At 42.7% G+C, this 17,164-nt stretch overlaps 1 protein-coding gene across 1 annotated transcript in view; it reads right to left on the bottom strand.

Annotated features, from left to right (window-relative positions):
- Positions 1–17,164, bottom strand: part of LOC146005706 (ethanolaminephosphotransferase 1-like) — a 49,760-nt gene that overhangs the window by 20,273 nt on the left and 12,323 nt on the right. Inside the window, exons 4-5 of the mRNA XM_083145131.1 lie at positions 7,292–7,366; positions 4,744–5,012 (exon numbers count right to left, since the gene is read on the bottom strand). Of these exons, the coding sequence (XP_083001257.1) occupies positions 4,744–5,012; positions 7,292–7,366 (344 nt within the window). The remainder of the gene's footprint in view (positions 1–4,743; positions 5,013–7,291; positions 7,367–17,164) is intronic.

Here is a 17,164-nt window from a genome sequence, read left to right as displayed (position 1 = left end):
CACCCCCACCCCCTCCCTTAGTCAGTGCCCAGGGGGATCCCCATGCTGGATCACACACAGCAATGTCCTGTCCTCCACTGAACACTTACGGTGCAGGTGGTGGCAGTGTTGCACTGTGCTAGTATGGGGAAATCACTCGCTGCTGCCAGTGTCTCCGCTAAAGCTGCTGGACTCTGGGCACACTTGGTCTTGCCGGCAATCAACTCATACAAGGGAGGTATCCTGAAGTGGAGTAATGGAGCGGGTACGTTTGAAAGTATCCTCTCCTCCCTGCACATCCTCTGTGTGTTCCAGATGCTCCAAAGTTTTACTTTATTATGTGTGTTTCTGATTTATTAGGATATTGGTTCTGTAGTGGGACTACAAGTCCCAGCGGGCCTTTTTTTAAACTTTAATGGTTTCAGACTGGCACCCACCACCCAGGGGTGCCAGGGACAGCCCTGGGCTTTAGTCCTGGAGGGGGGACCCCTTTAATGGGGGAGTCCCCACTCCCACAAGGACCTGGCCAGGGCTGATCAGCCACAGAGGTAATGCTTTGGCCTCAGTGTTCCCAAATGTGTTGCATTTTCAATTTGCATTTCCTGTTGAATTCACATCCTAATTCAGCAGTACAAAATATAGTAAATTTGCTGAGTTCTATCGATAATGAATTAATTTGTACACCCTGAGCTTGAAGTACCGAATTCCAATTTCTAATAAAGATCAAATGGTTGCATTCGTACCCATGCGATCTTAGTGAATTTCCCACAGAGAATTACCTATTGTGGGATTTGTCTAAAATATGAATAGACCAAATAGAGTGTGCTCAGGTGGGGTCTTCGTTCGGGGATTGCAGTTTGGGCAATATATTGAAACAAAAAGAAAATAAATACGCCCTCACTCGGTTTTACCCATACTGTATATGGTACCAGCTGCATAGCAGTACTAATGCTTTGTTCTTATTTTTGATCAAAACATTGAAGATTACAGCTGCAGCCTCAACAGACCTCAATACTCTTAAAGTCCATACACAATTACAATGGTTCCCAAACTGTGTGCCTAGGCTCCCTGGGGTGCCTCAGGACACTTGCAGCGGTGCCTTGGGTTGGTGGACCAGGATCAATTCATATTATTTATGGTCAATGTACCAGGCAAAACCAGTGCTTGTGGCTGCCAATCATAATATATGTGGACAAACAGAAGCAAATCCTGTCCCTCACCAGATAACTGTGACCTATAAACACAATGCACTTAATTTAATATTTTTTTTCTGAATTTCTCGATAAGAAGCATTTGGCCTAGGGAAGCCTTGAAAATATTTTGATGCTCTAGGGCGCCGTGATTCAAAAAAGTTTGGGAACCACTGCTCTAGTATATATACCAACTACACTCTCTTACTATTGTTGAAGGCACTCAGCTCTCAGATACAGAGAGGAACATGGGTAGAATATAATATACATTACCAAAAAACATACCTAGTCAGGTTCGAGGTGAGAAACATTTCAACATTTCAACTAGGTCAAGATACATTTAGGTTTATAAAAGAAGAAATGTTATAAGGTTTATAATCCATGTGCTAATTGAATGTGTTGAGCATATTGAAATATGTATAATGAATGATGCTGTTTTTCTTATAAGTTAAAGGCCCTCCCCTACCATCCACCATGTTATAACATAGGCAAATCAGTAAGGTACAGGCCAATGTTGGACTACTTGTAACAAAAACATAGTGATCCAGGAGACAGGGAACGGACACACTTATTGTATATCCAGGATAATGTCACCTGAGCTGCGCACAACAAAACATTCTTCCAGTGTAGAAAGATCTATTATGCATTTTAAAAGCCAGATGTCCACATTTTCTATCAGGCAAGTGAGGATTATATAAGGATTACACTGTGCTAAAGAACTGCTTATAAAGTATAATAGGAACAATTACTTGTAGCTCAGTAACAATGTGAAAGAAAAGATGGGAATTACAACATAAAGCATATACAGTATGGGAGGGATTTAGGTAAATCTAGCAATAAGGCCAATAGGATAATGACACTAGGCTCACATACACATATTACGTGTATGAAGGACCCAGCGGTAGTCTGCACACTCACTACCCATATAATTCCTGAAGAAGGTCCCTCCCCCATAGATAAGGAGCAGCTCTCACTTATACATGAGGAAGTAGGCACAGTTATAGCGATACAGTACCAGCCGGGAGGGAGGCAGCAATAGTTTATGGCCTGACACATGACTGTCATAAGATACTAAGATGGGAATAAGACTTCACATGCAATGTTGCTATGGGCAACCAATGAAATCCTGTCTACGCTCTTCTAGAGGGTGCTAAATAAATAAGAAGTAGATTCTGATTGGTTGCCCATAGCAATATCACATGTGATATCTAATTCCTATCTGAGTAAATTTCCTCCTAAAGGTGCTAGTGATGGATTTGCTGTGTAATTTGTATATTGTGTTCTCTTAGTGGAAAGGACAATTGCCTGGCATATTGTGCCACAGCTCACATAATGTATTACCTAAACCAAGAAATACTCTTAATACCCCATGTATTTGAGAAATAAGATAAAGGTAAATTATTTAACAAAGATTCCAATCAGGGCCACCATCAGGGGGACAACTGTCCCGGGCCGGGCCGCTATGACAGAGGTAGGGCCCGGGCAGCAGCCTGCCATCACCCCCCTTAACTGCAGGTCCCGCACCCGTGGATCATCTGGCCGCCATTCCCCACTACATAGCAGCGGGCCGAGGGTCCTCCACAGCCTGCCGCACTTACACAGTCCCAGGCCCAGCGGGATCCTGCCTGGGGACATTCACGGGCATTGCAGTAGGCAGCAGGAATGCCGAGAGCCTGCACAGTAAGCCCTAGCCGCGCGATGATCTCAGACCACAAGTGCCAGATAGAGGAAGACGAGCCTGAGGAGCTGGCACCGCCGCCGCTGCCAACCTGACGGACCTCTAAAGGTAGCAACTATTTAAAATCATTTTAATACACTGGAGTGGAGCCCTGATTCTAATGGACAGCAAACACACAACAGGGGTAATACAGTATAAGTGAGCTTTATTCAATCCTTGATCTCACATCCTCTGAGACATGCTATTAATGATAAACACAAGGGGTGACATGTAATAGGATGAGATATTTTGACTTTTGCGATGTGTAGTCAAAAACCGACCGAATTCACTCATTTTCCAAAAATCGCAAATGTAATAGGATGCGAATTGAGGTAAAAATCCCACTTTTTTGTCGTGTAAATTGCACATTTTGACCTGTCAATTTTTTCTCACTCTTCAATTCGCATCTAGATGTTTGCCCATTATAAAGTATAAAACTAGCAAATGTAATAGGGTGCAAATTCTGGAAAATGTTAAAGAATATCGCAAAACAAAGAGTTTGACAGAAAAATGCACAGATCAGTGAGATCAAAGAAATACCCCGCATGCTGGGTCTTGTAGTTCACCTGTATTAAGCAATGTGTTTGAATTTTTCCACACATTAGCCCGGCGTCCATCGCCCTGGATGCAAGGGACAGCACCAGGCTTCAGCCCCGGACAGGGGATCCCCTTTATTGGAAGGGGGGGGTTCTGACTCCTCCACAGACCCGGCATGGTACGGCCGGGGGACCCTGTATAAAAAGTGTCCCCTGGCTGTGGCATGACACCGCTGGCTGTTGGAGCCCGGTGCTGGTTCCAAAATACGAGGGACCCCCAGTTTTTGGGCCCCTGTATTTTTGGAACCAGGACCGGTCCAAGAGCCTGGTACTGGTTTCTGGTTTCTTAAATATGGGAATCCCTCCACATTTTGTCCCCTGTTTTATTTAAAACCAGGACCAGTTCAATGAGCCCAGGGCTGGTTATGCCGTTTTTTATGATTTTTTTAAACTAAATACAGCATACTTTCATGTGTAACAAATCGCACATGTGCATTAATTCGCACAATTTTTATGACTAAAATTTCACTTTTCCATGACCAAAATTCGCATTAATTGCATGACATTGCATTTTTTCACACCTCAATTCGCATTCCATTCCATTTGCAATTTTAAAAAAAAATTGGCGATTTCATAAAAATTAGATTTTTGTGCGATTTCAGAGCCTTACTACATGTCACCCAAGGACTAATTCCAAATGACACTATATGGGGTTTTCTGGGACTTAATGTGACCATACACTATGCGACTTCTCCCCTTGGAGAAGTCCCATGCAAACCCTGTCTAGCTGCTGGGACTCTCTCGGGCGGCAGAAACACATGCCATCCATCACATGCATCCCTTCTGCATGTGATCCACACTTCCTGACGCTGGGAGGCGGGCCACATGGAGATTAAATATGCAGTACGTATGATCTCTGGGGCCGATACGATACGCACGGGACCACGCATCGGATCGGACATGAGACACAGGGGTGTAACTCTCAGAGGCAATGGTGGTTCCAGCCTCCAGGCTCCAAGCCCTGAAGGCGCACATGCATGTAAAATAGCATCGGTGATGTTTGAAGCTGGGATGCTTTTCTATGCATTATACATTCAAAAATATTTCACTTTTTATAAAAACTGCATTGTTTGTTGATGTTTTTAAGCTTGGATATTTACATTGTTTCATGCATAAAGGGAAAAAGAAATTGACACATAAATAAGTTTTTCCGTTATGTTCATGAAAATAGCCTTGATGCATCTGCCCTTACTTGATCTATTATGTGTAGTGTTGGACACAAGACGAAAAGAGTAGAAATGAATGTCCCATAGCAACTCACCAGTTGGCTGATATCATACGCCCAGGGGAGAAAGAGCACCCCGGTATTGTATTTTTCCCAGTGTGAGAGCATAAAGGTGAAGAGTACAACACTGCTCACTAAATACATCTTCATTGGTGTTAATCCTGATTCTCCTACATTGCTTCCAAATATTGAGAACAAAGACAGTGGAAAGATTGACGCTGTCCAGCTGTCGAGCCCATGATCAAATAATTCCCCCAATGGGCTGCTGGACTGAGTCCTTCTGGCATGTTTCCCATCAATTGAATCTGCAAACAACAAACAAATGAAATGCTAGACGACATGAAGAAAACCCTTATGATGTTTCATAGGTGAACATGACCGTAATAGGAAACATGCTGCCAAAACAGACATCGATACTGGTTGTTGACCCATTACAGGCCTCAGTATGCATCAATTACATGCATGTGTGGTTATGCATGTGACTTCATATGCTCCTGAAGAACAGTTATTTTTATAGAAGAAACCATAAAGAGTTGATGATAAAGCTAGTGGGATTCATTCTAGAGGTTCATTGTGTACAGTGTGCTAATATACGGCTTTACGGCTGAGCGGAGACTGAATGCAGTGTCTGGGTGCAATTAAAGCATGAAGGCAGCAAAGAAGATATTAATCTACTCCTGCTCAGTCTGTGAGTCTGCAATGTGAATGACCCATTGGAGCTACTGATCTGGAACAATATTGCCTGGTCTACGGGGAAGTATGTTCTAAATCTAGGCATCCCCAAGTTGTCTTTAACAAATGGTATTTATCATTGTGGTATTTCCATATTTCCATTTAATAAAGATTTCATTTTTTTTTCTAAAGCTGCCTCTACTGATTATATCCAGGCAGGGGGTCTACATGGTTTACAGTTTATAAAATATGCCATATGGATATGTTTATCTGTGATAACAACATGCTATGTGGCACTTTAATTGGGCCTTTATCAATCAATACTGTATGTTAAACTTACATTGTAATAATTCTTTTGTTGACTTTTGGGATCTGTACATAAAGTCTTTAAATGTTATTTGCACTTTAGAATGCAATTAACCATTGTCAGACTGCATTTAATGCTATACAAATCTGTCCTCATACATCTATGCTGCAATCACAATAACAGTCCCTCATGTGAGAATCTCAGGGCAGCCATCAGGGGGGGCGGGGGGGGCAGCGGGGACTCCAGTCCTGGGCCGAGACAGAAAAGGGGCCCAGGACTGGGGTTTATAAAGTATAATTTGTCATAAACAAAGTTCACATTTCCCTCGAAGCAAGACAGAGGTTGAGTAGTACAGCCAGTACACCAGTCTCCACAGACATTTTAGGTGTCAGTCCTGGGCCCCACAATTTCTTATGGCAGCCCTGGAGAATCTTATAGTGTCAAGTAACTTTTTTACTTTTATTTTGCCCCCCAAAAAAGCATATTAATCGCAACATAATGTGACAAGGATGCATGGGGAGATGATGCTAATTAAACTGATCTATGACTCGTGTGCAACTGAGTCTCTCAATCTGTACATGAAGTGCTACAATACAGCAGCTGCTGCTGCTTTTTCCACAACAAGTTCTGTTCTGCTCTGCATACACACTCAGGGCCTTATTCTAGTTCACTCTTTCTGACAAAATCCTTCTTAGATGGACAAAACCATGAGCACTGCAGGGGGGCAGATGTAACATGTGCAGAGAGAATTAGATTTGGGTGAGTTATTTTGTTTCTGTGCAGGGTAAATACTGGCTGCTTTATTTTTACACTGCAATATAGATATCTCACTTTGAAGTAAAACCCCACCCAAATCTAATTCTCTCTGCACAAGTAACACCTGCCCCACCTGCAGTGCACATGGTTTTGTCAATCTAAGAAGGATTTTGTCAGAAAGAGTGAACTAGAATAAAGCCCTCAGTCACACACAGATACATAATTGTCATGCATCAGATTAATCAGTGTCCTCGTGCACCCCAGTCACATCAGGTTGTGGTTAAGATGTATTTTTGGCGTAAAAAGACACCCGGGGTGAAATGTAATAGGATGAGAGATTCAGAAAGTGAGAGATTTGGTAAGAAATCTCCAGGTTTTTTTAAACCGGCAATCATTTACTCTGCACAGCCAGTGTGATTTTGAAGTGTAATAATTTACACTTCAAAATCAAACTGGCTGTGCAGAGTAAATGATTGCCGCTTTAAAAAACACCTGGAGATTTCTTACCAAATCTCTCACTTTCTGAATATCTCACCCTATTACATTTCACCCCCGATGTTAGCAGAGCTGTCCCGGACCTGGAGGCTCACTCAAGCATCTCAGTCTGCATGGCGTAGTGAGTCTAGCTGTATGAGGACACACATGTAACATGTGAGATGATGTGGGAGGTATAGTAATGTTATGTGTGTGCTGATTTTGGGCTGTATAAATATTAGGCGTTCTATTAGTGCCTTGTGGTGGCTGATTTTGGGGCATTTATATAAACTTAATTTTGATGAATAAGAATTGTTACATTGTACATATGAAGTTGCCCTAGCTGTGAAGGGCACATTACCATCATTACCATACCTAACGCATAAGCCAGAAAGTTGCCCAAAGCTGCAGAGATCCAAATCCAGTTTGGAATATGCTGACTGCCAATACCTGAAAATAAGATATATTTAGGTGTTTAGCATGCAATGGAAATACATAAAGTGTAAAGACGGTAACACAGGGGCCAATTCTGCTACTAGTCTCAATAGTCATTAATGGAATGATCATTCAATATGGCCACACATGGCTGGCCAACGTGAATGCTACTAAGGAGTTCCTGTCTTTCGGAGTAATCAGTCTCAGCACTTCCATCTGTCATGTGTTGTTAGGATGGCAACACAAAGTCATTCTGTAACCCGGTGTTGCTAGGACCTTATTCAAGTCCGTTCGTTCCGACCCCTTCATTTGCAAAGGGTGCGATGGTGTGCGTCTGCACATACGCAGACGCATTTCTGTGCATGTGCAGACGCAGGGTGCATGCGGCCACAGCAAACAGATTGTTTGCCGGGTGCACGCACCCAACATTGCGGGCAGCCGGCAGGGGGGGGGGGGGGGGGGCGTGGGTGGCAGGCCGGGGTACCCACCCATGGGAACACCCAGCATTTCATGGGCGTTCCCATGAAAACGCTGGGCATTCCCATGGAAATCGCCGGTTAATGTGGGCACAGGGGGGGGGGGGGTGCAGCTGACATCACCGGATGTCAGCTGTTCGCCCAGTTCCTCCTGAATATGCGCACGTATATAAGTGACCTGAGAGTTACTTTATATATGTGTGCACGTAACACATCTTTCCATGGTCGGCGACCATCAAAAGATGTGGGAGGTTCCCCCTGGCCTGCAAATGGATGTTTATGTAAAACATCCATTCACATGCCTTGCGTACGAACCCTTGGTGTGAGGGAGGGGGGGGGGGGGGGGGGGGGGGCAGCCCTGCATTCGGGCTCTGGTGGACTTGTAAGGCTGCGAATTCACAGCCATGCAAATCAACCAGAATAACCCCCATAGTGTACGCCCTACAAGTCACGTTTTGGTGTTTCAGTCTGTGGAAACTGGAATAATTACTGATGCAACCAAGAGGAATAAAACATTTGTGCATAATTAAAGAAATCCCGAAAATGTGTTGGGGGTGCATGAGCACACCGATAAAGAAATACTAATGTACTCAGATTTTCTGCCATATCGCATACTGATCTTGCGAATCTAGATAATATTATGGTCATGGACTAGAATGGTTTTCAGAAAACACATAAAGCAAAATTGTGTGGACAAAAATAATGAGCAACTTAAAACATCATATAAAATATATCAAATATACTGCAACAAATGCATCTCAAAAACAAACTCACATCACCACCCACCACCCAACATCACCCACACAATATCCTGCTTTGTACTCTACAGTACATGCTATGTACAGTACATGCACCAGCCATTAAGATCACTGCTACTGTTTGGACCTTTTTTTAAAAAGTGTGAAACACTGGCTTGAGATATACAATAGGATATCAGTATATGGCGTTGAAAATCCAAGTCTGGTATCTAAGACAAACAGTTCAAATAAACTCTTAATTATCTATATCTATCTATGTATAAGGCTAACTTTTTCTAATATCTGTGTGGTGAAGTACCACCACTGACCACTAGAGGCCACTTGAAGGACCAAATTGCTTCTTTGTGTGCTAACAGATGTCATAACAAAAAGTGAAAACAATTTTTGCAGGGACACTTATTTTTAAAAACTGTCACAGCTCAAAGTGAAAGTACATCGCAGAAGCCGTCATTTTGATGGGCTTTTAACTAGTATATAACTATTTTTACACTTTTTATTCTGCTGCTTTTACTACTATCTCTCAGTCTGGAAACAAGAAAAGCAAATGAGGCCACAGCACAGCCAGATATACAGCATGACTGGGTTAGGGCAAAGATGATTTTATTCTCATGGTGCTAGTGCTCAATGGACATGTTAATAGGATTGATGCATCAAGGTTACAGTGATGACAAGTCACTGTTGCTGTACAGAGGCAGCATTACCGTGATTTGGCGAATGAGTCTCTATGCTCTGTTTCCATCACAGCTTTCCTCCTCAATGTTAAACTATTAGATTCATCCCTTATTAGTAAGTAGCTTAGTAAGTACTCTTATCTGCATGGGTTACAGGAACAAAGAAATAGCTCTCATGCAATGTAGAATTATGTATAATGCAGTACAAACAATAACATGTATCCCCCCATCACACACATTTCCCAATGATCCAGATAGGTTAGCATGTTTGCAAAGAAGAGATATGACTCATTGTGATACAGAAACCCTACTCAGGATATCACCTGCAGCGTATGTATTCTATACAGCAGTAGATAGCGCACAAGAGTGCAGAGGATTTTAGTTTTATTTTAAACTGTTTATTTAACTTTTTTTTTTTAAATACTAAGAGAAGAATTTAAGTAAAGGGTGGTAACAATGACATAAAGGTGGTAACAATGATATAAAGCATGTTAAAATGGAAACATAGTTTAGCTAAAGATATTGTAGTTATAACTAATCAAATAAGAACAATAAAAAGATTTCACAATAGGCTAACCATTCCAATTAACTGACAACATTGTTCTGCATCTCCAAGTAAGCTATACAAAGGGATATAGGTGAGTTAGGGCAGAGGTCATGGGGGAAAGGATACTTAATGTTTTTAGAATGAACTTGCTTCTATTTGAATGTTAATTAAAACAAGCGTAAGCACATACAATATCTGAGAGACTTTCATTTTAAAAAGTAATTTTAAATCCTAATTTATGAGACACTATATATTTTTGCAGCAGCTGATAGGGGTTCAGTATGATTTTTTGATGGTCAGGATGCTGACTGTCGATATCCTGAGGATGGCATCCCAAACACTGGCAATGCCGACAGGGGCTCGGAAGGTAAGATTCCCCCCTCCATAATCCTAGTTCTCCCCATTAGTGCCTATCTCTAATCTTCCCTCTCCACAGCCTAAACATAACCCTCTCTGTTTAGAGCAGTGTTTCTCAATCTCAGTCCTCAGGACCCCCACCAGTGCACATTTTCCAGGTCACCCGACAGGTACACAGGTGCACTCATTATTCACTGACACATTTTCTCAGGTGGATCTAATTATGTCACCTGTGAGTCTGTGAGGAGACCTGAAAAACGTGCACTGTTGGAGGGTGTCTAACCCTAACTGCATCCCGCTGATAGACACTGGCCATAACTTTATGGTGAAGTAAATAACTTTATCTCATTACCAGTCAATGGGGGAAGGGGGGGGATTTATTAGGCAGCAATGGAATGGAACAGTCAGTTTTTTAAGTTGGCGAGCTTAAAGCAGATGGGTAACAATTTGAGCGACATTGACAAGGGCCATATTGTGATGGAAATGGTAGGTCTAGTGAGGGGTTCCTGGTGTGCAGCGTCTAGCTAGTGTCTGTTTACACTATCATTTTATTTTAGATCTTTATAAAGGTTAAGTAGCTGTTTGTATAGATAGCATAAGGGTAAACATTGAAGAACAATACTGCCCACAGCTAGAACATTATTGTCCTGGAACTGTTTTAGTTGATACTATTCTCAAATCGCTGTTTACTCTGGCATCTGACTCTAAATGAAACCAGAATGCATGTGCAGAATACTGCAAATTACACATAGTATACTGTATGGGAACAAGCAAACGGAAAGTTGTTGTGCATAAAATGTAAGTGTTTACAGAAGTTACACCCCCACTGACTGTGGAACATTTTGCCGCAGACTAAATATCTCTGTCGTCAGCTGACATTCCCCAAATCATTGTCATAACAGAAAGGGCAATGATGAGTACAGACATCAATTATCCAAACAACAATTTACAGCACTTTTGTTTCTTTTGTAATACGAAGGATCATTTACAAAAGTGCAAAAATGCAGTTTTTTTTCTGCCCGGACCGCAGACACCATAACAACGCTACAGCACAGGGCAAAGAGATTCTGGCTAATAAGAACCCAGTGCTGCAGCACTAGCTATTCTGACTCAATAACCAGGCTGTAAATGTAAGGCCTTTAAGACAGTTCATCTGTGTATGTCTATAGTGAACCAGTACTCACACCAGGAGACTTTGTCAGACAGTGTCAACTCAACTGAAGAGGCATGTGTGAAGAATCCAGATGAGGGTTTATTTCAAGCTGATATTCTTGTAATAATGCACAAAAACAGTAGGTGAAAAGATAATAATTTGCCAGAGCTCAACAGGAATCAACTGAAGGTTAAGATGGCAGACATACAATGAGATAGAGATGGGAAGAAGGCAGGGCTAATGACATCAGAGCCCTACAGGAACAAGGAAGGACAATTTTCACAAGAATGCAAAGCTTTGCAATAATAACATGACAGTAACTGAACAGCATATAAAGACACATACTTCGTGGGACATGACACTCCCCGTCTGAAATCTTTAGATTTCACGATAATTCAAACATAATAAAGTCATTTGGTGAAGTGCAGAATTGATCTTGAGACCTGTAAACAAAGAGAACCTGCAACAATAACAGATAATTATAAGAAAACATTTAGTCTAAATCTTGTGACTGAAGTCCCAAGTGTCAAACCCATCTTCGGATTGGGGAAGTCGCAACTTGCAAACACTTCCACCAACCCACACTGTAATCCAAATAATTAGGTGTCGATGGTATGATAGCTGGAAGTTTGTAGTAAATTTCTTCCTATGATTAGCTGAATCTAGTAGCCAAGTTCGTCTTTATGTGACATCTTCCTTTGGGAGAAGAAGCACTAATTCACTAATTGGACGGAAGAAAACTCGGACAGAACCTCCTTTGGTGACTTTGACTTCCACTTTACGAGTCTTTCCATCGTCGCTTGGGATAACCTTGGTGATAAGTCCCATTGGCCAGTCATTGCGATGGGCCTCTTTGTCCTTTAAGAGAACGAGGTCACCGATCTGGAGGTTGGGTTTTGACATCTGCCATTTATGACGACTTTGAAGCATGTGTAGATACTCTGTCTTCCAGGGATACCAAAACACATTGGACAGGTGTTGAACCTGTTTCCACTGGCGCCTGTAGATGTCATTGTGGTCTAAGATTTCAGAAGGAATTAAAGCAGCTCCAGTCTTATTGGATTTTGCTATACGACCATCCACTCTTAGCAATTTGTGACAATCCATTCCTGGGTTCAGTTCAAAGAGTGCACTGTTCTCGGATAGAGTGGCTCCCTTTGTGATCTTATCAATTTCTTGACAGTATACTTCTTGTTGTACACACTGAATGAGAAACTCCTCTGCATGTTCAGGGTCTGCAACTGTTTGTTGTAGATTGTTTGGTAGTTTCACTCTTGGCAGGCGGAAAGGTAAAGGTGTTACCCAGCTGTTGGAATCATCTTGAGTGAAATCTTTGACCATTATCTTGAGAAATTCTTTGTCTTCTCTTGCATATGCTAACTTGTTATCCTCACTTGTTGAATTGAAAACTGTAAGTCCAAGACTGTCATCCCGAGACAGGACTATGTTCGTATTATTGTGATGATCATGCTGTAATTTACTGCTATCCAGCTTCTCTTTCGCCCAGTAATGATGTGGGCATGGCTGAAAGTGAGTGCTGCGACCATTTGGCAAGAGGTTTGTCTTAAATGAGGAAATCTTAGTAGGCGGCTTCATTTTGTCCATACAGACATTGCCTATGATAACCCAACCTAGATCAAGGCGTTGGGCAAACGGAGCATTATTTGGTCCATTTATATGTTGACGCACCTTATGTACTTGGAGAATGTCTCTACCGAGTAGAAGTAAGATCTTTGCATTCTCGTCGAGGTTTGGTATTTCATTGGATATAGGCCTTAGGTGAATGTGATGAAGAGCGACCTCTGGTGTGGGAATCTCTTCTCTGTTGGATGGTATCTGGTTACACTCGACAAGTGTGGGTAAGGGTATCTCAAGATTGTCTTTGAGAGATGCTACAACCAGTCCACTGGCTCTTCTTCCAGATTCCTCCGTAATTCCACTACAGGTACCCAAAGTGTAAGGATAAATATCTCCTTCTAATTTTAACAGATCAAAGAGTTCTGGACTTGCGAGTGACTGATTGCTCTGGTCATCCAAGATGGTGTAAACCTTTAGAGTCTTCTCTGGCTGTCCCTTGGGGTATACATTGACTAGACATATCTTTGCACAAGATTTGTCACAAAGACCTTCCCCACAAACTTTAGTGCATGAAGAAGATATAGTAGCGGGACCTGCCGTTTGATCTGTAATCTCCCCGCCATGCCTTGGCATAGGAGGGAGATGTGCGGGTGGTGTAGGATTCAGTTGAGATGGGTGAAGTGCCTGCACGTGGTCCTCACAGTCACATTCTGTGCATTTAATAGCAGTTTTACAGTCCTTAGCAAAATGTTCAGTGGAAGCACAACATCTGTAACATACCCCAAACTTCTTTAGAAGTTCCAGGCGTTCCTGGAGTGGTTTCTTTCTGAAGCCAATGCATTTCTTGAGGGGGTGTGGCTTCTTATGTATGGGACACAGACGATTAGGGTTTTCGATCACCTCACCTTGGTTGCTCTGGTCAGGAGCTGATGTTGGTGTGGAAAGGATTTCTGTCTTATTCACTGACACTGACGCCCTATGGTTCTTGTAGTTAGAACGTGGGCTATCATACTTAGGGGAAAGCGAACCAGGATGATTTGGCTCACTATAGAAGAAGCTTGGGTCATTCTTGGATTCTGCAATGTTCTTGACAAACTCACAGAAGTAGGAAAATGGGGGAAAGGAGACTTGATTTTCCCTTTTGTATCTTGACCCAAGTGTAGTCCACCTTTCTTGAATTCCGTACGGCAGCTTGGAAACTATTGGGTTTACCCCATGAGCTGTGTCCAAGTAACTGAGGCCGGGTAAGTGAGTATCAGCCTTGGCCAGCAGGAGTTCAAAGAGTAGGTCACTGAGCTCTTGAAATTTCTCATTGTCCTTGCCGGATATTTTTGGGAAATTCTGCAGCCGTTTGAACAAAGCATTCTCTATGGCTTCAGGACTTCCAAAGCTCCTTTCTAGCCTTTCCCAGGCAGCAATGAGGCCTGCCGCAGGATTAGCGATGTGGACAGATCTGAGTCGCTTGACACGTTCTGTGGACTGTGGGCCAAGCCATGTAACCAGCAGATCTAGTTCTTCAGCAGCAGTAATGCCAAGGTCACTAATTGCGGTCCTGAAGGCACATTTCCAACCTCTGTAGTTCTCAGGCTGATCATCAAACTTAGTGAGGCCAGTCTTAATAAGTTCACGGCGAACCATGTATCTTGCGAAGTCTGACATGTCTGTTTTCTCTGACTTTGGGCAAGATAATGCTGGCTGCTGAGTAAGGTTGTTCATATTGTTTGTAGTGTTCTGGGTAAGAGACATAGGGAGATATGGTGGTGCATAGGCATTTAGCCTAGGAGCTGGTTTAAAGTCCATAGGTCTCGCTGCATATGAAACTGTGTCGTTACCAGGGATCTGGTGACTTACTGGCATATTGGTTTGCGACCATACATTTGTATATGGAGCTTCTTGAGGCATTGGACCTTGGTGCACTGTGGTGTGTGCATTGTACTGACCTTGGACATGGTTTGTTGAATAATGATCTGAGTCCCTTTGTTCTGCCCTGTTAGGAATGTTTTCAGCAATCAGGAGTTCACTGTTCTGGCTTAGGACGTAGTCTCTTGTGCGTTTAAGAGGATCCTCTGCATCCACTTCACTTAAATTGATGCTGTCTCTTTCACTTACACTGGCAGCTTGTTCTAAAATCTTTAAACGTGCCATTGCTGTGGCATGTTCACATTGTTTCTCCAGAGCTTCTATTTCCGCCTTTCCATGCGCTGCTCTGGCTTCCATTTCAGCCTTTTCATGCGCTGCTCTGGCTTCCATCTCAGCCTTTTCGCGTGCTGCTCTGGCTTCCATTTCAGCTTGCATTTCTGCCTTTCTTTTTGCAAAGTCGGCTTGTATTTTAGCAGTTTCTACTTCTGCACGTGCCTTTACAAGTTGTTCACTAAGCATGGAATATTTTGAACTTCGTGACTTAGATGATTGCTTTGAATGCCTGGTGGACACAGAAATGCGTGATGATGTTTCCAATAATTGTGCGATTCTGGCTGCTGTGTTAGACTTAACTTCATATACTAAACTGTCTCGATCTAAATTGAGATTATTGAAGCCTTGCAATTCCTTTAATGCATCGTGAGTATTAAGCGTTTTCAAAACATGAACATATTCTGGTACTTATGTAGTATCTGGGCTGCCGATTTCTAAATCGGGTCGGATCGGGAGATCGCATCGCATCGCATGCGACCATGCGATTCGATGCGATGCGATGCGATGCGATGCGATGACCCGATTTTTCCATAGGAATCAATGTTAAAATGGACTGAGTCCATTTTAACATGGAATTCAATGGGAAAAATGGGTCCTTTTCATACCCCTACTATCCAAGTGGGCATGGAGTTGGATATAAACCTGTGGCGAGCGTAGCGAGCCACCGAGCCCGAAGCGTGGCGAGCGAAGCGAGCCCCGCGAGGGGACGAATACCGTCCCCTCGCGGGGCTCGCTTCGCTCGCCACGCTTCGGGCTCGGTGGCTCGCTACGCTCGCCACAGGTTTATATCCAACTCCATGCCCACTTGGATAGTAGGGGTATGAAAAGGACCCATTTTTCCATAGGAATCATTTTAACATTGATTCCTATGGAAAAATCGGGTCATCGCATCCGATATCGCATCCGATATCGGATGCGATGCGATGCGATATCGCATCGCATCGCATCTGATTGTATGCCTTAACTTAAGGCATACAATCAAAAAATCGGCAGCCCAGATACTACATAAGTACCCATATTCTTGACATTTCACTGTGTAAAGTTCATATACTGAACAAAGCTGACCTAGGGCTCCCTCTAGTGGTGAGACATCACAATCATGCTGAGAGATGGTGGACATGTGACTTTGTAGTTTTTGCCATAAGTTTAGGATATGGGCAGAAAGTTCATGTTTCCTACCTTCAAGATTCTCTTTAGCCTTCCATGTAGGCTTAACAGGGCGTTTAGACTGTAAGTTGAGATCCATAACTTCTTCTTGTTGTGATTGTAGATAGTGTTCATCTTGAACAGGCTGCACAGTGTTCCCTTCAGCCATGATAGAATTTAGCTAAATAACACTGGAGTAAGTTTGAACAGTAGCTTGCTAGAAGAATCTGTGTGATGTAGCTGTCTGTGTGGCTGCAAAACACTGATGATTTCTCCTCACACTGCAGGCAAACTAGTTACTTTCTTTGTATCTGCAGAAGCTGCAGCTGGCTTGCTGGTATATCTGGCAGTTTATAAACTATCTTTTCACTATTCTGACTCAATAACCAGGCTGTAAATGTAAGGCCTTTAAGACAGTTCATCTGTGTATGTCTATAGTGAACCAGTATTCACACCAGGAGACTTTGTCAGACAGTGTCAACTCAACTGAAGAGGCATGTGTGAAGAATCCAGATGAGGGTTTATTTCAAGCTGATATTCTTGTAATAATGCACAAAAACAGTAGGTGAAAAGATAATAATTTGCCAGAGCTCAACAGGAATCAACTGAAGGTTAAGATGGCAGACATACAATGAGATAGAGATGGGAAGAAGGCAGGGCTAATGACATCAGAGCCCTACAGGAACAAGGAAGGACAATTTTCACAAGAATGCAAAGCTTTGCAATAATAACATGACAGTAACTGAACAGCATATAAAGACACATACTTCGTGGGACATGACACTAGCTATTAGGCCAACCTCCATTCATTAATAAAATGCAAGCCAAGGGTTATTCAATTAAAGGCCTGCTAGTAACCCATGACTAGCTCCGAGTTCTGCTTGCACCCTCCAGGGCAGAGGTAGCCAACTCCAGTCCTCGAGAGCTACCAACA

The sequence above is a fragment of the Crinia signifera genome, chromosome 5, assembly GCF_055691185.1.
Source record: "Crinia signifera chromosome 5, ASM5569118v1, whole genome shotgun sequence".
NCBI lineage: Eukaryota > Metazoa > Chordata > Amphibia > Anura > Myobatrachidae > Crinia > Crinia signifera.
Note: the sequence above shows the minus strand (reverse complement) of the source record. Positions and strands in the feature narration are given on the sequence as shown.